The 25035-nt window shown below is 40.6% G+C and overlaps 1 protein-coding gene across 2 annotated transcripts in view; it reads left to right on the forward strand.

Moving 5' to 3' along the window:
* Positions 1–1219: 1219 nt before the first annotated feature.
* Cav1 (caveolin 1) overlaps positions 1220–25035 on the forward strand; it is a 32950-nt gene continuing 9134 nt past the window's right edge. Inside the window, exons 1-2 of one of the 2 annotated variants that reach the window (XM_069996614.1) lie at positions 1220–1355; positions 3366–3530. In XM_069996614.1, the coding sequence (XP_069852715.1) occupies positions 1326–1355; positions 3366–3530 (195 nt within the window). In that variant the 5' untranslated portion in view covers positions 1220–1325. Of the gene's footprint in view, positions 1356–2699; positions 2788–3365; positions 3531–25035 lie in introns of those variants that run through there. The other variant, XM_069996615.1, reaches the window with a different exon arrangement.

The raw sequence follows: 25035 nt of genomic DNA on the forward strand, positions 1-25035 counted from the left end.
GTGTGTGTGTGCTAGTAACAGGACTTGAATTCAGTGTTTGTACTCTTGCTTGGCTTTTTTTCAAGACTGGCTCTCTACCACTTGAGCCATAACTCCACTTCCAGCTTTTGTCTAATGAACTTTTCTGCTAGATTTGCTTCAAATCATGATTCTCTGATCTCGTGGCTTTTTCTTGGTCAAGTCCATTTATAGAAAACTCAGGTGTGATCCCAGAGCTAAATAGGCTTAAATTCTCTGAAGTTCTAACTAAATTTGTCTACAAATGAAACTAGTCAATATTTTCAGATTATGGCATAGCCTATTAGCATAAATTTCTTTTGTCCCAGAAAAGATCAATTGTAAATAAAATTCAAGCCGACATTTTATTCTTAACATTTTTATTATCTTTAAAATACTTCTACCAGAGTTTCGATTCAACATGTTAATTTATTGTAAAATGCATCTTGATCAGTGTGACGGCTTCCATCATCCCCCCCCTCCCCAATACCTATCCCAGCCGCCCATTCCCTCAAGTTTAAGTTCCGTTGTTTTCACAAATGTACATTTGACAAGATCACTGTACTGCATCCGCCCTCCATGTCTCTGCCTCCCTGTCCTTAACTCCTCGGCCCATTTTAGTTTCTATTTCTGAAGATATTTCAGAGTTGGTGGGAATTCTTCAATGCCTTGACTACAAGTGTCCATCCACCTACTGGATGTAAACGAATGTCAACCCAAATCCACACACACGCACCCACACACATTCCTTCTCTTGAGTTTGGATGTAAGACGTACCTCCCAGTTCTGGGATTTTTCTCTCATGTGACATAGGGAGACTAATGTGATTTAGGCAGCAATGGAATATAGGCTCTGGGGCGAAAAAAAAACCTGACTTAGGACAAGGAAGAATTGTTTTAGACGTCCCTGATTCCCATACTGGGCATCTCAGGAGCCTGGCCGGCTCCCTCTCCACCCCTGCTGAGATGATGCACAGGGAAAACATTCGCTCTCTCCGGGACGCCTCTGCTTGGTTTAAGGTTGGGAAAATGTTGCCCCGGGCCTAAAATATCTGCCCAAACAGCCGAGCACTGATGAACGCTTTCTCACTGGCTCCCTGCGGGAGCTCCCCGCCCTCTGCTGCCCAAACCTTGGGGATGTGCCTAGACTCGGCGCAGCTCACATCCCAGCCAACTGCGCTCAGAACAAACCCCTGGCGAGCGGCCAGGAGGCTCCCTCCTAGCCACCGCCTCCCCACCTCCATACAATACAAGATCTTCCTTCCTCAGTTCCCTTAAATCACAGCCCAGGGAAACCTCCTCCGAGACTGCATCCCGCCACGCGCCAGCATGTCTGGGGGCAAATACGTAGACTCCGAGGTAGGCTCTGGTGGGGGCGCGCCGGCTGGGGCGCGCGTGGAGTACCCGCTTCTGCTATCTCCCACTCCAAACATTCCGACTGCTTTCGCTGCCCCGGCCCTCTTTCCCTCTCCCTCTCCCTCTCTCTCTCTGGCCACTTTGCGGCCCTCCTCTCCAGTTGGCACCGCCGAGGAATGGGCCTGGGCGGGGAGGTGAAGAGAAGCCAGGAATGCTTTTTATTTTCCTGTTGGGCAGGGGATGAGGAGAGTCCCTGGGCTAGGAGAGCGTGGAAAAGGGGATCTCAGGGTGCTGGGGCAGGGTCTGCCAACCATAGACTCATTTCCTCTATGGATCCACGGTGTTTACGTGTCGTGGGACAGTGTGGTCCACCCTCTGCTTTCTGAACGCGTGTGCGTGCCCACTTGTGTGTGTGTGTGTGTGTGTGTGTGTGTGTGTGTGTGTGTGTGTGTTGCAGGGAGGCTGCGGGTCACTTGCCCACTTCCTGAGTCCAGTCCCTACTAGCACCGGCTGGTCCTAGTGGTGATGTACGTTTGTTTGTGCCTTCCTAAATTATTGGGCCATCTCAAGAACTTTTTCTTGGCTCGTGGTGGCAGGCAGGGGTGTTTTGAGGTGTGTGTGTGTGTATGTGTGTGTGTGTGTGTGTGTGTGTGTGTGTGTGTGTGTGTGTGTGTGTGTGTCCCTGTCCCCAAACTACCACCACCACTACTAATGTTACCTTTCCGGAATCTAAGTTAGGGAGAGAGACAGACACAGAGAGGAGAGACGGCGATGAGAAATAGAGACAGAGAGATAGAGAGACAGAGACACAGAGAGACAGAGACAGACAGACACCTGGGTCATTGGGTCTGTCAAAAGAAGAATTCAGGAAAGATCTGAACACGGTAGGGGTGATAGGAAAATTTATTGGAAAAGAAACATGTCATTTTAACCATCTTGTGCCCCAAGGGTTGCGGAGGGAGTCTGGGGATGGGCTAAATGGTGGGGGGGAGGGGGAGTTGAAGTCGGTTCTGACTGGTGGATGCCCTATCTCTTTTCTATAAGGTGGTAGTGCCAAATATTTAGGGTCCCATCTTTTATCGCCTCATCCTTCCCCTTTCTTCCTCATTCATTTATAGTCCCTAGCCCCCATTTCCTTGTCAGTTCATCCTGCTCTCTGCAAGTTGTATAGGCCGCAGTTCGCCTCCTGTCACCAGCAATCTGTGCACCCGGGAGACCTCGGTCCCCCCCCCTCCCTAAAGTCAGCTGCTCGGCCTCAGGCGGGCAGCCTGGGGTTGACCTGAGGGCGGGTCCTGGGAGTCACGCAGCGGGAGGCAGTTATAGGTCTTTCTCGTCCCAGAGATGGGAGCATGTGGAATGGTGACCACCACAGCAAGTGACCAGGAGCCTTGCTGGGAGTAAGCGGGACCAGAGGAAGCGTGGGGGACTCGAGCAGGTGCTAAAGAGGCGCGCCAGGGCGCAAGGAGAATGGGGATGCTGCGTGGGTCTGGGGGTCTCGCTGGTTTTAACTGGGAGGAATAAAAGGAACCGGTCTAAAGGAGACCAGGATGGTTGGGGGGGGGGGGTGGATCAGGTGCAGCGTGGTGGACGGGAGTGGAGCGGCGGGGAGCAGGGCGGGAGGGAAGGGAGATCCGCCTCCTGCTCTCGGGAGGGGAGCCCCGGGCCGGGCGCGGGGGCTGGGGCCGCGGGGCGGGCGGGCGCGCGCGTGGCGGGGTTCGCCCTGACCCCTGGCGGCGGGCGGGGGAGGCCGGCGCTCCCTGCCTGGTACCGAGGGGTGTGGTGTCCTCTGGATCCTCTTAAAAAGCTGGCGGTGCGCAGGAGTTTGCTGTGCGCGTAGCCATCGCTGGGGAAAGCGGTTCGCTCGATTTCGAGCTCGAAGTTGGTCCGCTCCTCCGTCGCCAGGCTGATTTCTGACGCTTGTTTTGCTTTTGATTTTTTTCTTTCCGTCGTGGTTGTCACCCTCCCTCCAACCCCCCCACCCCACCCCGACTCTTGGCCGTGTGTCCTCCGCAGGGCCATCTCTACACGGTTCCGGTGCGGGAACAGGGCAACATCTACAAGCCCAATAATAAGGCCATGGCAGACGAGGTGAATGAGAAACAAGTGTACGACGCACACACCAAGGAGATTGATCTGGTCAACCGCGACCCCAAGCATCTCAACGACGACGTGGTCAAGGTACGGGGAGCTGCTGCGGGGAGGGGCGGGCGTGTCGGGACGGGGGAGGGGCAGGGAGGGTCCCAAAGCCCTTCTCTGGCACGCAGGTGTGCATCGCCGCCACACACACACACACACACACACACACACACACACACACACCCCAATTCGTGAGACGGTTGTGTGGGAGCTCCTGAGGTCGTCACAAATGTCACATCTCCCTTCCCCCCTCCGGCTGGGTAGTTCAGCTGGAATTTAGCTCAAAAGAGTTTCCTAGGAGTTGATGCAACTTTGCTAGCCAAGGAACCTCTTGACCCTCAGCTACAGATGAGCCCTCGTTTCCTGGGAAGGGGAGAAGGCTGTGGTCCGTTCCCAGGTTGAAAGTCCCTGGACGGATTCTTCTATGCACATGGGAATAAAGCGTTAAAATAAAGTTGTCAGGCTATGTGCCAAGGGTGAGAGGCAGCACGCTCAGCGGGCATGCGTTCCCGGCTAAAATCCTACGTGGTTCTCTTAAAAAAAAAAAAAAAAAGAATAAAATGAGTGGAAATGTCTAAGACTGGTGGTTATGTATGGTGCATGCGTGTTATATACATAATGCACATAACAATACAATATGCATTATACACTGTTGCAATACATGTATTATATACAATATGCATATATATGTATATAATACACATTGTACACATATGCGAATGAAAGATGTCTTCACTAGGAAAAACCTGGTATTTTGTGGAGCTGAGCAAGTTGACAAAACTAAAACCATAGTGTACCTCTTGAGTTCTTCTCTAGAAAACTCTAGTTAGATGGGGAGAACGAACGTGTCTGTAGTGGCTCATTAGGTCAGCCTCCTCTGAGCTAGGGGGACATTCAAGTTAGAACAGTTTTGTTATACTTTTGGGATATGTTTAATAGATTAATTGCCTGGGTTATTGGCCAAAGTTAAATCTGACACAGTAGTCCTATTTTTATTATCATTATGTTATTCAACTTTGACCCTTTAGCAAAACTAGTTGGAGAAATTTATTGCCTGAACCCATCTACATTGGGTAATCATGGACTTGAGTCATCATTGGCAGAAGATGTTCTTGGAGGAACCTTGAGGACTAAGGAAAACCCTGGCCTTTAGGGTGACAGTGTAAAGATGTGGTTCTGTACAAACCCAGAGCAGCCAATAAGATGGATGAGACCTTTCCACCCACCCACCTTCTATCTATGGATAGGAGGTGCGTTCAGTGACTGTTCACATTTATGAATAATATATTTCAAAAGGAAGAGCAGTGTAAGCTGAAACTAGAAGGAAAGTGTGGCTGTCAGAATGGACTCTCTTGGCTTGCTAGTGGTGGAAAAAGAAAAATTGGAACATTTGTGGGTTTTTCTACTAGCCAGATTATGGGATATTTACAAGCAGTAGCAATAAGAAAGGTACCTTATAAACTGGACTTTAGAATTGCTTTTTTAAAAAACCTATTCATAAAAAACATTACCTTGAAGAGGGAAAGGGGGCATTTTATTTTTATTTTTATTTTTGCTTCTTTCCCATCTTGTGTAGCTTTGGACATTTTTATTTTTATTTTTGCTTCTTTCCCATCTTGTGTAGCTTTGGACTGAAAGGAAAGTTGCCAGGAAAAGAGGCAGATTTTAGACTGGGCTCCCTTCACTGGAGCCTCCCTGTTGTTCCATTGCAGTGGGAGCGGGATTCCCTGGAGCAAATGAACCTCCCGGGATGAGTCAGAAAGGCCAACCATGTGGATGTGGGGCTCTACACATAGCGTGACTAAGTAGAGAAAGAAAGGCCCTTGAGAGAAAAGAGTCTCCAACAGATGGGGGGAAAAAGCATGACCATCTTAGAGGAAAAATAGCAGTTTACAAAATAGCATTTCAAAGGCCACGTGTGGCAGATCCTCCAATTAAAGAAAAGAAATGGGAAAAAAAGGCTAGAGAAAGCGACTGCTGTCATTAAGGAAATCAAACTCTTCCCATTTGATCTTAGAACTGTAAGCAAAATAAGCAAGTTAAAGGAGAAAAGCCACCTTGAGAAGAATTTGGCAGGACCACTTGATGAGATCTCCTACCCCTCCCACCCCTCCCACCCCCCACCCCAGGACTTTGGAGAATGCTCTGCTGGGAGAGAATCTGACTGCAAATGCAAATTCTGTTCTAACTGTGCTGACTCACCTCTAGTCTAGCTCATAGAAACTTCCCTTTGGTAAAGTTTTATCTTTGAGTTCCAGTATAAACCTAATGACAGAAACAGGAATGATCCTCTCCCTGTTGCCATGACAATAAATAATAAATTTCTCTGAATTTCATTTTGGATAGTGTAGAGCTCTTAAAATAATAAGTGCAAGCAAGCAAAGCTTTCATGAGAATGCATGACAGCTTATAACCTCACCCAATGAAGACAACAGTGGAGTCTGTTACTAAAGGTACAAACCAAGAGAAAGAAGCTCTGCTTTAGAAACAGGCATTCAGGTAAAAGCTGTTTGGTACAATACTGTATTCATGACCCACTTGTGGCTATTATTTCAATTTAAATTTTCTTCAAGTAATATTTAATAAAACTCAAAATTCAGTTTCTCAGTCATACTAGCCACCCTTCGAATGCTCTGCATATGAGGACAAGGAAACCAATAGAATATTTCTGTTTCAGTTGGATGGCCCAGATGTAGAAATGTAGAAACTACTATCATCATGAAATCTGGGTTGGACAGTAACTAACTAGAGTGTTCTTGATTTAAAAAAACCATCTCTTTTCATCAGACACCAATGTTTCATGCCTGTATATCCAGGAAGCTGAGATCTGAGGATTATGGTTTAAAGCCTGTGAAAAGTCCGTGAGACTCTTATCTCCAACCAACCTCCAAAAAGCTGAAAATGGAGCTGTGGTTCTAGTGGCAGAGCACTAAAGCTCAGAGACAGCACTCAGGCCTTGAGGCACACACACACACACACACACACACACACACACACTTCTGTACAAGTCAAAAAAAAACTCTACAGTAGAAATGAACTCCTGATATAAAATGTGAAAAATGTGAAGAAATACATAGTATGTGTACATATTCTTTCAGTCCCACAAAAGAGCTAATTATAGAGGGGCATCTATATTTATGTTTATTTATATTTTACAAGTTTATATTTGAAGAAGGAAGATTATCAACTATTCCACTACTGACAGATACAAATTAAAATGTATAGTTTATTTCCAGTGAAATTTCTGATAAAAGTTTGCTGTTCTGCATTATTATAAATCTAAGTAGACATTTTACGTAAAAATATTGCAACTACAAAAGTTTTCTCTGTTTCCTCTAATTTTTTTCATGCTCAAATCCTTCATTACCTCTACTATCGCTGGTGTGGGTGTGGAGGAATGCTCTTACACTGTCACTAAAACTTGAGTTCAGGGCCTTGAACTTTTGTTTAACTTTTTCCACTCAAAGCTATTGCTTTACTCCTTGAGCCACATCTCCACTTCTTTTTTGTTGGTTTGTTGGAGATAAGAATTTCTGAGATTTGTCTGTTCAGGCTGGCTTTGAACCTCTTTCTGTCCTCAAATCACAACCTCTCTCTGGCTAGGACAACAGGCATGAGCCATTAGTTGCTGGACTTCTCTCTGATAGCTCTAAGTTTTCTTTAGTTCACATTTATATTCAGATGTTGATCATTTACATATTTAGATTTCTAGATAAAGAAAATGGCTTCAAATGTTCAGTTTTGATGTATCATTCATTACTGATCATTTTATTAAGATATTGTAAAATGCTAACCTAATCAATTTGCTGTGTTTTTTAAAAATAAACCCTAGCTATTCCAAATATCACAGTTAGTGAAGTAGATTCATATAGATTTTTTTAAATCAAAAAATACACACAACCACATGGTTAAATTACTACCAAATAACTAATGGATCCTTTATTTTGCTTTGACTGCGGGAAAACATGTAGCTAGATTCTAAATGTTATCAACCCATGTTACTTTCTCTCTCACACATATTGTTTTACACTTTCCCTTCCTTACTTAAATAGGTATACTCTTTTATGAGATCTCTATTGAAGAGACTTATAGTCATTTTGGAAATAGATCAAATACATGCTATATTAAATCAAAAGTAAATAATATTGAACATTGTATGGTAAAAATAATGTAAGTAGTGATAATAATGTAAGTAGCAACAGATATATAGAAGAAAGATGCATCAAAGATACTCAGAGAAGAGTATGAAGGGTGAATAATTTAAGATAGGTCGTGGATGGAATGCAAGTAGTTGAGCAAACACAAGAGAACATTCTAATAAAAGAGGAATAAAGATGATAAAGTTTCACACAGGGAAATTTTAGCAAACCACTTTGATTGGAATTTGAGAATTCAAGTGATCCTGGCAAATGGCAGAGTTGTTAATCCAGTGGTCATGATGAGTTTGGATTTTATCATGACCACCATAGGAAACTATGGAAGACACTTGAAGTAAGGAACATTGGTTGTGTTGTTTTATGAGAGGGGTTGGGAAGGGAGGTTACTCTGGTAAAAATACAGGATATGATGATAAAAGGTAGCCAGTCTGAATGAGCAGACTGCTAATGGTCCCTAGTTTATAATAGTTCAACATTAAAAATTCTGAAGATATCATTCTTTGCATTTTGTCCTTTTCCTGGGATAGTAATATGTAGTGCAATGTTCTCTTGAGATGCTGAACAGTGGTAGCAAGACTTAGCTGCCAGTTAGCCACACAATTACAGAAAAATAGAAGATGCTGTACAATGTAAGTGTGACTAACCTGTGGTATTCAATGACTGAGATGCATTAAATACATTTTTTTACTTCCAAGTTTTCAACTTATTCGGGCTTATCAGGATATAATCCCAGGGTAATTTGAGGAACATCTGTTTATTTCACTGTGTTCCAGATGTGAAATGAAGAAGATGTGCTTTGGGAATAGAACCATATACGAAATGCCAAAATTATAGACAACAAAATGGTTACCAGCTTGGCTTCAATTCGTCTTTTATGACATTAAAAGAAATTAAGGACTAAAAAAATTTAACATGTTATCTGTATTTTTTAAAGTACTCAAAGCAGATATTATGGGATGGATTATTTAGGAAAAATAGACAAATTGGTGATTTGCAATGAGTTACCATCAAAGTGGAAAATGAGGCAAATCAGAACATCTGGGAACAGGTCTTCACTGAAAAATTAAAATACATATTTATACCATTTTTTCTTGATTCAGCAGGTGTGGTGGCTCATGCTTGTGATCTTAGTCATACAGGAGGCTCAAATTGAGAGGATCAGAGTTTGAAGCCAGTCTGAGCAAAAAGTTCATAAAATCTCCACATCAACCAATACAATGATAGATGTAGTATATACCTGTCATTTATAAAATAGGATTTAAGGTTAGAGTTACCCTAGATAATTTTACTGAGGCATAAATATCAAATAAGTATGCTTAAAATATACTTATTTGATATACATAGAACTAAACCATGAGATTTAAAAGATTGCTAGGTGCCTGTGGCCCATGCCTATAATCCTAGCTACTCAGGAGGCTGAGATCTGAGGATTGTGGTTCAAAGCCAGCCCAGGCAGCAACGTCTGTGAGACTCTTATCTACAATTAACCACCAGAAAACTGGAATCAGTGCTGTGGCTCAAGTGGTAGAGTGCTTGTCTTGAGCTGAAGCCCTCAGGGACAGCACCCAGGCCCAAAGTTCCAGCCCCATGACAAACAACAAAAAAACCAAAACAACAACAACAAATAGATTAGATTGTCACCAGGTGCCAGTGGCTCACAACTGTAATCTTAGCTACTTGGAAAGTTGAAATCTGAGGATCACAGTACAAAGCCAGCTTGGGCAAGAACACTTTGGAGACTTATCTACAATGCACACCAAAAAGCCAGACATGGAGCTGTGTCTCAAGTGGTAGAGTACTAGCCTTGAGAGAGAGAGAAAAAAAAAAAAACCATCAACAAAAAGCTCAGGGTCAATGCTCAGTCCTTGAGTTTAAGCTCCAGGACTAACACAATAGAAATAAAAAGATCAGATTGTCTCAAAGCACTCAGTACCATGATAAAATATCTTATTCTGTTGGAACTGGTATTGGTTTTGCTTGTTTATTTAAGAGATAACTTCATAAAATGATGAGTAATACTCTGCCATATAAGAAGCCATGCATGGAATTCAGATTTCACAGCTTGTGAAATAGCATTATGGTCATCTTTGGTGGGAAATTGTTCACTTGTTTCTAACCAAAGAATGATACCAAAATGGGAAAGATTATTCATTGTTGGACATCTGAAACATTTTCAACTTCAGCCAACAATGATACTCATCTTAAACACTCAACTGAAAGAAATTAGTTCTTTTTTTTCTTTTTCCATCTGTGGAATGGAAAAATTGGTTCAACTTTGATTTTAACTAAATAAAGTTGCATATTTCTTGCTAAAATTTTATGCAAGCTGAACCCAAGATCCTTGAATTATGAAAAGGATCACAATGTATAATGATCTTTCATTGATGAGTAGTGTTGGCTACATTTTTAAGAAGGTTGAAGTATGAAGTCAGCAATGGTGAGCAGCACCTGGGAAGTCCAGTAATTTCAAAAGCCACCTGCCTGTGTGTTCTGTCCCTCAAGCCCATAAAATAGCACACACTTTCATCTTCCAAAAGAATCTCCTTAGTATGCCCTACTTTTAAACGTCTGTTCTCTGTGATGAAATGCCCAGAAAAAGCTGGTCCCTGGAATAGGGAGCTTTGTACATTGGTCTGTGAGGCTCTGGGCCTTCCATGATTCCCCAGGTTGTATTTGCAATGGAGAGAGAACAGGGCTGCTGTCTTCATACAAAGATGGCCTATGTCAAGATTCTTCCTCTCTTTGTTCATACTCAGAATACTGTAGTGTGTGTGTGTGTGTGTGTGTGTGTGTGTGTGTGTGTGTGTAAAATCATCTAAAACTCTAGAGAAATATATATTTACAAACTATACTTCTTCGGGAAGAGCTTCCTAAAACAAAATTTGCCAAATACATAGCCACTCAGTGGTTAGGCTATTGTGCTAAAATAGTTGTCTTTAAACAATTTGCTGCTGTTTTAGTTCCACAAAAATGTAGTTAAATTGTGGGGAATACCCCAGTTTTTGTTGATATTCTTTCTTTCTTTCTATACTGGCTTTTGAATTCTAATTTTCCTACTGAAAAAAAAAGAAATCTGTAGATATTTTAAAACCCAAGAAGATCTTCAAACTTGGCTAGCCTCAGAATCACCAGAGAAAACTTTTAAAATACAGATGTCTGCACCTTCCCCCTACTATATTTAAAAGATACCTATTGAATCAGAGTAGCTAGAAGCCAGGACCAGAGTAGCTATATTTTCTGGAACTTCAAATGATCACTCTGAGTACACTGAAGTCAGATTTAGAACTGGCTATGGCAAAGACTGGCTTAAAGCTATACATCCTGCTTGATATCTACCCTAAAAGAATGAATGAGTCACATGGTAAAGTTTATTCTAGACATTTTCTATGCCGAAAGATTACTTGAGGGTCTGGTCATTTCACACCCTACTAGTGAGTTTTGAAATACCATGTAGTTCTTCCAAATCAATCTTATCCAATGGTTTTCCATTTCTTTGAGCCATCTGGGCTTAGAGTCAACTGCAAGGTGACAGCCTCAGAGTAACATAGGAATGGGGCACCATGTATATTCCATATTATACCTTAGCACACAATACCACTCAGCCCAGAACAATTGTCAATGATTCACCCCCCCCCCTTTCAGGGACTGTCTGGTGTGAGGGGCTAGAAGTGGGGGAGAGAAAAGAAAGGATGCGGAGGAATACAAATATGTACACATATGTATATGTTTATATATTTTCTCCATGTATAAAAACATTGTTTACAAAAGAGAGTATAAGGATATAATGAAGGAGGTGAACTTGCTCAAAGTACACTATATGCGTCTATGGAATTATCACAATGATTCCCTCATGTACTATTAATGTAAGCTAATTCAGAAAAAATATTTTTAACACTCAGAACTCTTATAGTTTGGAAAAAAATCATATAATCATAAAAGTATTGGCAATGATCTGTCACAGATTCCTATACATGGAATGCCATAGAAATCCTTATTCAAGTTCTCTTCTAGTAGAAGATGCAAATTTTCCAGGTTTTCTCTCTCTCTCTCTCTCTCTCTCTCTCTCTCTCTCTCTCTCTCTCTCTTTCTCTCTCTCTCTCTCTCTTTCTCTCTCTCTCTCCCCCCCTCTCTCTCTCTCTCTCTCTTTCTCTCTCTCTCTCTTTCTCTCTCTCTTTCACACACACACACACACACACACACACACACACACACACACACACACACACACACACCACACTATTCTCCACTGCTGTACTCTATTCTGGAAGAGGAATTAAACGACAGTCTCTTTTACCCTTAGCCTTTAGTTTAGTTATCTGAAACAAGGTTAATAAAACTGATAACATTCCATCCTATTTTGTTGGCCACTCAAAGATTAAAATGTTTAAAACTGTTTTAACTATTTTTCATTTTGTCCAGGAAACATAAAATGGCATGCTTTCATATGAGCCATTGTTAGGGTGGGGGAAATGTTTTTAATTTGTCTTAAAGGAAATCTGCATGATCCATGTACTATGCAACTATCAAGGGACTTTGTTGGTAGAACAGATTTCCACCTGCACAGAACACATATTTCCTGCCTCTCATGGGAACAAAGGTGACTTTTCAGATATAAAGGGCATCTTGTTTTCTTTATTGGACCTTGAGTAAATGTCTCTTGTTGGTCATAGTTCATGACACAGGAAGTACATACTCCTAGAGACTTGCGTTTCCCCTTCACCATTGTTAACTATTGGGGCAATTAAGAGCCAGGATTCTAATTTTGAAGATGCTTACATGTGTTTTGATAGAGTACACTGTGATTCATATTTTATCTCATAGCAATACAAAAGTGAAGCTTTTAAGGCTTGTATTTAATATATGAACTTTGCCTGAGCTCAGTGAAGACATTACCACATAGATGGACATTGATAAATTCTGCGTTAAAAGGTTGTGTCTATTGTACTAGATCATATTCATGGCAGCCATCAAACACAATTATATTTTTTTTCATTTTCTGTGAATAATAGAAAGATGGAATAGTGAATAATGAAAGATAGAATGAGTAGTGTAAAAATAGGAAGTTGTGTGGTAAGGGAGCAGAGATGAAGAAAGTCTCCCAAGGGCCTGGACTCTGGTCTACTCCTCATATTCTATACTAGAATGTACCCAACTCAAGGATTCTCCATATTCATTCCTTTAGACAGTGCAGCCATGTCTGCATACCTGGTCATGCTCAGACATTCAGAAGTCGAACTCAGGCTGCTAAGTGTTTTAGAATTTAGTGGAGGAATACACTAATTCTCAGCAGTCTCTAAAGCTAAACATATTCCCAAGTAAAGGTTGTCAGCAGAGGGAGCAGCAGGAACATTAAGAGAAGTGAGGATGCCTGACTTACTCTAGGCATCCATGAACAGTATGGCCATTTCCAGGGACATGAGCAGAGGTCAGATTAACAGGGTCTTCTTTGCCCAGTACAGCCATTTTGTCTATTATAGTTACAAGTGACTCACAGAGAGGTTTGGGGGTCAGGGGATACATTTTTGGTGCTAGATGTCCAGGGGGAAGTAAGAAGACAAAGAACACTTCCTCCAGCAGCTCCTATAGGCTACTCAGTGGCTGTGCTCCAACGGCTCCATGCACTGAGTACTATGATTACTGTCACTATCATACTGATCTTGCTGATATAAAGACTTGGGCTTAAACAGGAAAGGCAATGAGAGAGTCAGGGTCTCAACCCAAATGGTGTAGATTGAAAACCTGGATTCCTAATTCCTGAGATCCCTTACCTGTCTGTAGCTTAACAAGCCACAGTCCAAGAAGACAATTGTGTCACTAGATTTCTGAAAGAGGTAGAGGTACCCTCAGCCTGGGTGGTCAGAGTATGTTAATGGGGATTTTACCCATGATCTGTGTTGGGAGTGACAGCTCTATGGGTATAGGATCAGGCTTCAGTTGCTAGCAAGTGGGTGAGGAAAGAAGATCATATATAAAACCAGCCTCAAGGAAAGTGGAGGCTGAGAAGGTTTCCAGTAAGGCAGGGAGCACTAAGTCCCCAAAACAGGGGTGTGTCTCAAGAAACAGAACCAGACAAGCTGCAATACTGAGTGATGTTGAGTTGTGGGAGCCTGGAAAATATACTGGATTGCTTGGGTTTGTCAGAGGACCTGGGTTGGGTACTAGTTATGTGGGGATGGGTAGAAAGGAGAGAATGAAGAAGCAGGTCTCAACAGGCTTTAAACAGCTTCTTTGAGGATTCCAATTTGCCTGCTCAATTTCTATAGACATAGACATACGTGCCACCACACCATACATTGTAAAAACAGGAAGCTATTGAGCAAAACCTCAGTTTTATCCTGGTGGGAGAAATGCTCATTGAATCTTACAAGTCATTTCTCTGAGACTTCCTCCCTAAGGATTACATATTTGTTCTCAAAAACAAATGCCAGAAGCAAAGACAGACTTACTCATGCATTTTACAAGAGGTCATTAATGTCTTAAAGAGCCACTAAATGTTTGATCCGTGTTTTCACTTTCTATATTAGCAGTAACACATAACTAGAAGTGGATATACCAACATATACCAAGGGAAAGGAGCTTATTACTAATTATTTTGGTTAGTACAACAGAACATTCTTCCTTATTTCTCAGAGCGAGGCTTTTCAGTAAAGATACAGTCTAAAACAACTAGTTACTACTGATCTACCCAACTATTTTGTGCAAGTTTCTGTGCCTCTAGTTATAAGGGACTGACATTAAGACATTATCATGTAGTATGTTCCTTAGAAAGACTTTGACTGACTCCCCTCCAGGCGTGGAACACATCGGGAATCCTGAACACCAGGGTCTACCTGACAGCCTGAGCTGCCCACCAGGGCTAGCCTTAGATATCCAGACCTCAGTACAATCAGTTGACTTTTCTCTGAGCTCCAGCTATATTTTGTTTGATCACAATTGTAATATTTATCATAGTACCTCACTGTTCACTCTTCTCTCTCTTCCTATCTCCACTTCTGGCATGTGTCCTTCAGAGCAGGTCCTTCATTTCTGTCACTACCCAGCATCCGCAGTGGGACATTAGGGCCTCACACTTTCATCCATCAAAAGCACAGAGGCCAAATAAAATCAACACTCTGAAATTCCTTCTTAAGTGATTTAATGTCTGTTATGAATGAGAAGACATGGTTGGATTACATTATTTAGTGGTTTCCTTTGCCTTTCTCTACACTGACCTCATTTAAAGTCTTGTAAGGAAAAATTATCTAAAACACGATAAAAATATTTTTATAAAAAAGACCATGCAGTCTTTGGAGGTAAAGGAGAATCACGTGTTCTATTATTACATATTTTTAAATATTCATTTTTAAGAACTTTTTAGATCTCCAGTGTAAGGAAGAAACAAATACATCTCTGTTGAGCTTATACAGATGACCTGGGGCACGGGAAGATGAAGGTTATCCTGACTGTCTTGACATGCTTGGCAGGTACATTCCCAGGCTGCCATTGGCTGCTGCTTGAGGTCACTTCAGATTCCTTCTCTTCAGCTTTACTGCTGCTAGGGCTGAGGACCCAAAGCTCTGAAGTTTTGCCCACTGCGAGGTGGTGACAATTCATCTACTATTCTATGAAGTTACTTTTTACCTCAGCAGTGTTTTCTTATAGCTCTCAAATCTCTTCTCAGGAGGAAAAGAAAAAAGAAAAACCGAACAGGCAAGATACTTACATGTCTCTAGAAGGAGTCACACATCATTTTGTCATTGATGTCTAGCCAGAGTGAAAATGCATGTTAGATTTTCCCAGCTTTGCAGTCTTCTTTTGTCTTCTGTGATAGAAGATGGATTTACCACAGCAAGGAGAACTTGGCAATTTGACCCCAAATAGTTCCTTTTTTATTTTATCAATAGTCTAAGTAGAAAATATTTGGATCATAATTTAGTTAAGAATAAACATGACTAGGAGGAAGTCATAAAAAAGTGATGATGTGTAGTGAGAATTTTAAGTGTGACCCTGTATCTAACACAGCCAGGACCATAGTCCTAGTACATTTAATATTTTATCAGCAACCGAAGTTAGCAAGTTAAGAGGACACTCAACTTACAAGTGACACCAATTACAATGACCTTGTTAAACATCTATGATATAAATAACATCAAAGTGACTTTGATAAACTACAAATAACTACTAATGCAAAGCATGATGATGTCAAAGAATTAGAAGCAGAAATAAAACACATAGATACTAAACAAGAAACAAATAGGTAAATGTGCAAAAACGAAGAAAATAACGAGAGGTTAGTCATTTTTTGAGGGAACATGTGATGTGGAAATCCAAGATGCCTGGTAAGCATAGTGAAATGGAAATCCTGTGATAAGAATGTCCCCACTCCCAGGATTGAGGATTTCCAGGTTCAGATTCACCTTAAATAGACCACACTCCATACACTTTGGACATCAGGAGACTCAAGCTTTGTCTGTTGGTTATCCCAAAACATTTAAAACTTCCATAATCTGGAGATATTTAAAGGGCATATGAAAGACTATGACAAAAAGAAAGTCTCATTCAACATAATACCTTACTTCTTATTGATCAGACTTGTTAAAAAATGGAATTCCTGTTTGGTCTTAAGGGTAGAAGGAGTTAGGAATTCAAGATTTATTGTATTTGTACCATTATTTAAAGATAAATAATTTTTTTAATGACTGGGCACTGGGGACTCATTCATATAATCCTTGCTACTTAGAAGCCTGAGATCTGAGGACTGCTGTTCAAAGCCAGGCAGAAAAGTCCATGATCCTTTTATCTCCAAATAACCAGTAAAAAGGCCAGTAGTAAAGGTGTGGCTCAAGTGGTAGAGCACCAGCCTAGAACAAGAGAGAGAGAGAAAAAAGAGAGAAAGAGAGAGATCATCACTCCCAGTAACCAAACAAACAAAAAATGGGGTGTGTCAAAAAAAGAGCATTTCCCAGGTGAAGCCAGAGAGAAGCTGTTTTGTCTGATTCATTAGAAGGAAACATGGGGTTAATTACTTTTCATTTTGGCTAAGTTATCATAAGACTTACACAAAAACTGCCCCGACACCACCACCATTCAATCCAAGAAATAATGGATATTTGGTTAGTTTGGCTAGCTCAAAAACAGTGTTATTAGTATGCCATATTATGTAGTAAAATACTTCCAAATAGTAAAAATGGTCAATCAGACGAGGTGGGTTTATAGTAGTTGTGTGTTGATTTCCTTACTTGTCTGTATAACTGCTCAAACCCTTCTCCTTCTGCAATTAGAATTTGGTATATAACAACTGTTACACAACATCTCCTAATGAAACACAGTCACACTCATGAACACTGCTCTCCATTCCAACAAGGTAGATGATGTTTTGGGGGGCAAAAAAGAGTTGATACATTTTGTGTGTGTGTGTGTGTGTGTGTTTCTCTGTGTGTGTATGCATGTGTATGTGCCTATGTTAAAAATAAGTGTTTCAGAATGCAAGTGAAAAACATCTGAAAGCAGAACACTGCAAAATGCTTGTATTGTATGCAACAAAAGGTCAGCATGAAACATTATCTTTATGGCAAGCTTGTCCATCCACTCCCTCCTACACATTGCATATTCAGAGGACTTTGTAGCTGATATAAACCCCCATTGTGATATAAACTCATGAGAGAGTATAGCTTCTGCAGAGGGTGGTGTTCTGTGAATTCAGATCAGTGGCTCTTCACACTGCTTCCAAATCATCTGGGAATATTTTCAGACACTGTGCATACCCATCCTTATTACATTTAATTTAATTGGTCTATAGTGAGTCTAAGCCATATATTCTTTACTTTTAGTGCTGCTAATGTACAGCCAGAATTGAGTTTTGTTTAGACTCTCAGGATTTCTTTGCCATTATCTATGTGTCACAATAAGATTTTCCAGGCCATAATGGCCTATAGGGGCAATTATTATTTCACTATGTCCTCATTGACGGACATGTCTGAGCATTTTTATTGGACTGTGATATTTGCCACTCAAATTCCCATTCTAGAAAGTACTTTCCAAAACTCTGCTTTGGCAGCTGCATGAGTGATACTTGGTACATGGAATGAAGCTCATGTCACTTACAGGATTCTGATCTATTATTTCTCTCGTTCCTTTACCTGTCTTTTCCATTCTCTCCCAAGAGGAAAGTTTGTTACTTAGAGTACTAGAATACTATCCCACTCTTTCTCTATTTGCATTCTTGGCTCAGCTGATGTGACCCAGAGCTCATGATGTGTAATGGTTTTTCTACTAATGGTGAAGCAAAGTTTTACAGTGCCTGTGGTTACAGGGAACTTTAGAGAATCCAGGTATTACCAGTAAAAAGCGATCACAAAGGAGAATGTCTCGGATTCTTGGCATCTTTAACAAACACACACACACACAGTGTCAAAACAAGGAGTTTAGTGGAGAGGAGAGAGAGAAATATTTCCTGCTCTCCTTGCAAAAAATGGGAGTTAAAGACTCAAATGATCTGGAAAGATACACATGATTGTCTGGCAGCCCTCAACCCTTAGGCAAGACTTGTAGGCAGCCATGTGTATTCTGTGGACAGCAGTTTCTTAATCTATTATATCACCATGCAAGTAGATAACCTGTCACTTTCATGTCCAAAGCTCTGTGATCCCAATTGGCCAGTATTCACAAAAAGTGGAGGATTGTGAATTGCATATAGCTCAAGCAGAGGGAACAATAGAAAATGTCTCTAGTATTTTTATACTTTTTCTTAGATTTTTCTCAATTGGCATCTTCTCTTGTAATGTTGAGACTATGGGATTAATTAAATTGTCTTTAAACTACTGAGTTTACAAATGGTTTACTGAATGCAAATGTTTCACAAGTAAACATTTGGTACTGTGGATGATCAAGAGCTTGAATCCATTCCCCATCCTCCCCTAACACACTCCCCCCCCCCCATCTGAGCTTGTTATGCTTCAGTCTTTACTTTCTTATGCCTCCAAAGTGGTTGTTTGTATTCCAAAATGAACCAGAAATTAGTTCCAAAGTTGGTTATGAAATTTCAGACTTCTTTTTCTTCCTTTCTTTTTTCAACCACCTATCTTTACATAACAGAGAAATGCATAATTACTTTCAACTTCTGTCAGAGTAACGGTCTTTAAAAAGGTTTAGCTAAATAGAAAATACTCAGACTTTCTGAGTGCCAGCAGTTGTCATATTCACCTAGTTCATGTGGCCACATTTCTGAAGCACTTTTACAGCCCATCTGTGAGCAATAGGATCAACATGACTAAGAGCTACAAGGCACAAGGACTGTTACTTTGAGTCATATTTTCCCAGTACACAGCTGTAAAGTATGTTTCTCTCTGACCCACATAAAGTTTAGCATTTTAGGCCCTGTAGGATTTTAATGCCATCACTTAGCAGCTCTGTTGTATATTTCAGAGGTAGACTTGAAATTGTTTGAATTCCAAACCACCTGAACATTCCTAGGAAACTCATCAGCTCTCCTTAGCAAAGCTAAGTCAAAATCAGAACTTACATAACTAACAAAAGCAGAATGAGTCTATCTTTTCTGTAATTTGTCATTTTTTGTTCACACTTTCACCAAAATTATTCCAGGTTTCAAAAAAAATGTATTCAGCGGATATAATTGCTAACCTTTGAGCCAGATAATAACATCCAGACCTTCCCTCCTAAAGGAGATATCAGGATGATGCTCTTATAAATAGCAGGATAAAATGTATAACTTATCAAATGGATGTGTTCACTAACTCATTCATGTACTTTGCTAATATTCATTTTCTACCCCTTATATTTCACATGCTTGTATTTTAGTAGCAGAAATATGAAACCTTCCATCCCCCACCCCTACCCCGACACACACACACACACACACACACACACACACACACACACACACACACACACACCACACCACACCACACCACACCACACCACACCACACCACATCCTAACATCGAATAAGGAGCTGAATGAAGAACAGGCCAGGGTGAGGAAAAAAAGGGTGGGCTTTAGAAAGAAATCCTGAAAGAAGGAAGATTTAGGTTTTATGGCATTTGGAAGAACTCAGAATTGACCAGGTAAGGAGTGATGGGCTCTCCTATCTCCTTTTTCAAATAAAACCAAGTGGGAAGCTGTTGCACTAGGTAAGGACTAGGGACAGTGTCCCAGGGAAAAATATTCAATATTCCAGTCAAAGTTCTAGAAGCTAGTATTCTAATGAGAGCGGTAAATACATGACTTCCTATGACCTTAAAAGTGAAGAAGTGTATCCCCGAAGAACATCCTTGCTCTGTCTTAGTTAGTAATTCCTGGGAGTTTGAGCCAAAGGCCCATAGGGATTTTATTTGAGCTGCTCTCCTTTCAGTGATGCATAGTAGCTCTTGACCTGGTGCTGTTTTTTCATTTCACTTATTTAATTCTCAAAGTAGGGGTAAGTGTGTCACAAGTGAATGAATGAATCAATGAACTCACAAGCCCACAATGCTAACCATAATGTGTCTACTGTGAAATTAGCAGACATTCTAAGTCCCACATATTTCTAAACTTAAAGTACTATCTCATTACATCATATTATGATTTTCTAGTGCAGGATTCTCAGGGGCAGGCAATTGAATGCTTCTCCTCCTAGGGGATATTTGGCAGTATCTAGAGATACCTGTACTGGCAATAATTTGCAGAAGGTAACAGGTATGTAGTGGATAGAGGCCAGAGACGTTGATAATCCTCCTATAGTACATTATGATCTATCCCAACCCTAGAGGATTATCTGGCCAAAATGTCAATAGTTCAGATGGCGAGGCCCTATTGCTGAAGTTGAATGCTATAGGTAGTGTTGAAGCCACCTTGCATAAAGTGTTCAAAACTTCTGTATAGTAGGCTGTGACCTTGCAAGAACCTTAGTTTATCTCCTTTCCCTCACTCGCCAAGCAGTGTTCGGACCTGCAGAGATTTATTTCATTCATTTTCTATTTGTTTAATAAACATACTTGAAGCAGTGGAGGGGAAAAAATATCCCAGCAGTGAGGTAAGACAAATGCTATTAGTAACCCTCGTTTGACTTAACTGAATGGTAGGAAGCAACCTCTGCCATCAGGAAATGTCCTGCATAATCTGAAAAGAAGTGACTAGTGTTTAAAAAGCTCTGGTTCAAACGAACTTATTTGTGGACCAATGGATAGCCTGAAAATGGGGAGAACATTTCCGTTTCTTGTCTTTGATAAATAGATTTTATTTTCTTTAGTATAGTAATCATTTATATCTGGTCTATGACACTCCCAGAAGGTTAAAGAATAACAAACTGCCAAGTGTAAACACAGAATTTAGTGAATAAGCCAGACCTCTGGATGAGTCCTTCTTGGATAAAACACAATATCTAAAATGCATTCAGTGAGGTAGGACTTTTCTACTGGGGAAGAAATGTTTTCAACATTCTGAAAGGCTGTGGCTATTCCTCCTCAAGGACTCAAACTGGTATCTCCCAAGGTATCACTTCTCTCTGTCCAAGTTCACTAATCCTCCAGTCTCCAGGCTTCTATCTCAGACCTTTGGCTGTCCTATTTTTACACTGTTCCCTGTTCTATGTCACCTTTTTTGGTGACACTCAGCATCAAGAAGTGTGACAAAATAAATACCAGAAACCCAAGGAGAAAAAAAAAGAATTGAGATGTCCATCCTGTTTTGCATGTAGCCACACACAACCAGATGGGTTTTGTGGTGGTGGTGGTGGTTGATTTGTTTGTTTGTGGTGATGAAAGGGAGAAGTTGTGAGGACAAAGCAGCCCATTTCTTGACTTGTAGTTTCGAGTACACCCAGTGTGGTTTTAGGGATCATCTAAGAAAGGGTGGGCAGAGGTCGGAAAATACCCTGAAATCCTCTTACTGTTGAAGATACATTTCAACAACTTCAAAGGGAATATGTATGCATTTTTAGGGCTTCCCTAACCAAATATCACATACTGAGTGGCTTAAAGCAAAGGAAATTTAATGACTTATCATTCTGAAGGCTAGGAGCCCAAATTCAATGCATCAGCAAAGCCATGGTCTCCTTAAAGCCTCTAGGGAATCAGTTCTTGTTGCCCAGTTCCTAACATCTTTTTTTTAAATTTTATTTTATTGTAAAGATGCTGAACTGAGAGGTTTACATTTACATTTACACTAGTAAGGTGCATTTCTCGAACATTGTTACCCTTCCATTGCTGTTCTCCTAGTATCCCTTCCCTCCCCCCCCATTCCTCCCCCTCACCCCATGAAGTTGTAAAGTTCCAAGATAGTGTCCTGTGGGTGTCATTGTTATACTGGGTCATCTTTTGTACGTCTTTCAGCATTTTGTTATTTCTTTCCCTTCCTCCAATCAGATAAATGCATATACAAGATGGAGGGTACTAGCATCTTAATGGCAACTTTTGGAAGTCTTTGTATTGTGGAGATTTATTTCTAAGTTTTGGGTTCTAGGACTGTTTCTCCAATCTTTGTCTTCATCATCACATGACATTTTCTCCACATATGCCTTCTTGTGGCCATCCTATATGATTGCTGTTTATATAGGATGAGATGCCCATCCAACTCAATATGATATCATTTTAATGAATTGCACTGTAAGGAATCTGTGTGCAAATAAGGTCACATTTGCAGGTACCAGGAATTAGGACTTCAACATAACTTGAAGAGTTGGGCTATCAACTCATAACAGAACGTAGACTAGGGATGCCTATCTTGTTACCTAAGCAGAGAGATTCAGCTTAAAACTTTGAAGTGTTATAAGGACTCCAGAATAAATCATATTTTCTCCCAGGAAAAAGTAAGGGGTAATGAAGCCTGATATTTGTTTCCAATGGAAAAGAAAAAAAAAACAAATCAGAAAAAAGCAATTAATCCAAAGCAAAATGTCCTTTCAGAGCACTTTTAGTCACTTCAAGACACCTCAAAACTCTTGATTTACTCACACATGTGGGTACATACCCAGCTTCCACCATCTACCATCAAAGCATCCTTCATGCTGCCTCCCCAAGAGGCAGGCCTGTGCACTTCTGCAAGAGGAACTTGACAATTAGTCATCACTCCAAGGGAGCCCACCGTCAAGGCCAAGATCATACCCTACCCCTGATTTACATTCCTCTAAAGCTATGGGAAGATCCCTCTGGAATTCATGTTATCACAGCCATTTATAACACAATCCAGGCCTTCAGCTTTTACAACTGTCTATGAGAGCACTACAGACTATTCCCTGATGAGGCCAGTTTGGCCCAGTAGTAGAGCTTGCCCTTGAGAAAACACATGGGTATCAGAGCAAGTGTTCTGGTAACATTTAATTGTGCTATTTCTCAACCCTCTCTCTACACCCACAGGCTCATGCAGAACATTTATTCTCCTAACTTCAAAGGCAGCTCAACATGTTGGAAATATGTGTGGGAACAGAGAGGAGAGTTGGAAATTGGTCTACACCCTCTCTATGTGTGACTGGATTTGATACATAGGTCAGGATTTCAGAAATATGCATTTGGTTTTTAGAAGATACATTTGTTTATAGTGGGTTTAGAATAATGTTAATAAATCAGGATTCCTATTGTCTGTTTTTCATAATAAGTAATTGTTATTTATTCTTGTCTAACAACACATATTTGTAGGTTGAAATTAGGAAAAGGTTTTTTTTTTCCATGAGTGTTTTGATTCATTTACCCACTACAGCCCAGATGCCATATAACAATGGAGAGCTCCCAGAAAGAAGAGCAAGTAAGCCAGGGATATGAGGCCTAGAAGAGAAAGAAAGGTTGGGCAAAAAGAAGCCGTGGAATATTTTAGCATAGTTATCACATGAGACAAGGGAGAAATCTTGTTAAAAATAGAGGCTCCACTCTAAAGAATCTGATCTGAGCCCCATCTGGGACCAGAGTCTCTACATTTTAGCTCCTATCTTTCCCAAGATGAAGATCTTTGTTATATTGTTCTTGCCAGGCTGAGGACAGAATGGCCAATCTCATTTCTGAGAAGTCAGAACCCTGTGCAGGTGTATTCAGCGTACTGTGTTTAAGAGTCCAGATTTGGTGGTGGGTTTCTTAGCCTGGGAAGCATTATCTGGTTATAAACCTAAGTCAGCTGCACTATATAGAGGAGTGATGGTATATACACATTATTTATAGATATTAGGCAGTTTTTCCTCAGTCTGTGTTCGATGTAATTTGTAGAACACTGAAAATTCTGTGTTTTATTCTCATAAATTCATGGATTTTGCTCAAGGGCTAAATTCCAGGGAATTGGGAAGACATTTATTTTATATATATATATATTTTTTTTTTCCTTAAGCATGAAAAATTGAACGGCCTAAGAGAAAAGAGCCATATAGTAAAAAAAATAAGAACTAATCATCAAAAGCGTTAAAGTGATTTATCATGGAATTATATTCATTGTCCATAGCTGGGTAGAAAACGCCCAAAATTTAGCAACACAAACAAACATTAATCATCTCATGCTATTTGTGTATTAGGAATCAAAGTGTGACTTTGCTGAGTGGTTTCTCAGGCTACAGTCATCCCAAACTGAGTTGAGGCCAATCTAAGCTCATACTAACTCATATGGCTGATAATAGGATGCAGTTCTTATCAGGTTGTTCAATTGAGCACCTCAGTGTCTCAGTGGTTGATGGTCAGTGGCCTTCCTTAATTCTGTACCATACAGGCCTCGCCACAGGCCAAGTCATATCACTGCAGCTGGCTTTGACAGAATAAGTAGAAAGGCAAGCAAGGAAGCCATCACAGTCTTTAACAGCTTCATCTTAGAAGTGATATCCAATTGCTTTTTCCATGTTTTATGATTTGGAAGCAAATCCCTAATTCTAAGTAACAACTCAAAAGGAGAGCATTGCAGAAGGTCATGAGGACAATAGAGAGGGAGCATCTTTGAGATTTATTTGGGTGCTATTATATTTAAGTATATTTTTCTAGCTGGAAACATATTAATTGTTTTTCATCATCCTATCCGTGCTTTGTTTACATTCACACTAATGTAACAGAAACATTTCCCAGTACTGGTTAGGCAACATATTGTAAGAATAGATCTAGACATGTTGGAATGAAAAGTTTAGCTCAGAAATGGAACTGCTCATAAATGAGTAAATATGTATCCACTACGCCAATCATTAGAAAAGAGTGTTTGGGAATTAGATTTCTACCCTATATAACCAAGACCCTAAAGGAAATACGGATACACATGTGACACATAGACAAAGCCAAGGTGTCAACACTGCTAGCATTGTTTCAGTGGTTTGAAAATGGTAAAACAACATCTTCTCTATTCTCTTGTCCTTTTGAATATTAGAGTTACATCATGGTCACAAGATGACTTCTCTTTATCTGGACGATTCATCTAATGCTAAGCAGGAAGAAAGGGAAAAAGGGTCTCCTCACAAGAAT

The sequence above is a fragment of the Dipodomys merriami genome, unplaced genomic scaffold (assembly GCF_024711535.1).
Source record: "Dipodomys merriami isolate MVZ:Mamm:240054 unplaced genomic scaffold, mDipMer1.0.p SCAF_5, whole genome shotgun sequence".
Taxonomy (NCBI): domain Eukaryota; kingdom Metazoa; phylum Chordata; class Mammalia; order Rodentia; family Heteromyidae; genus Dipodomys; species Dipodomys merriami.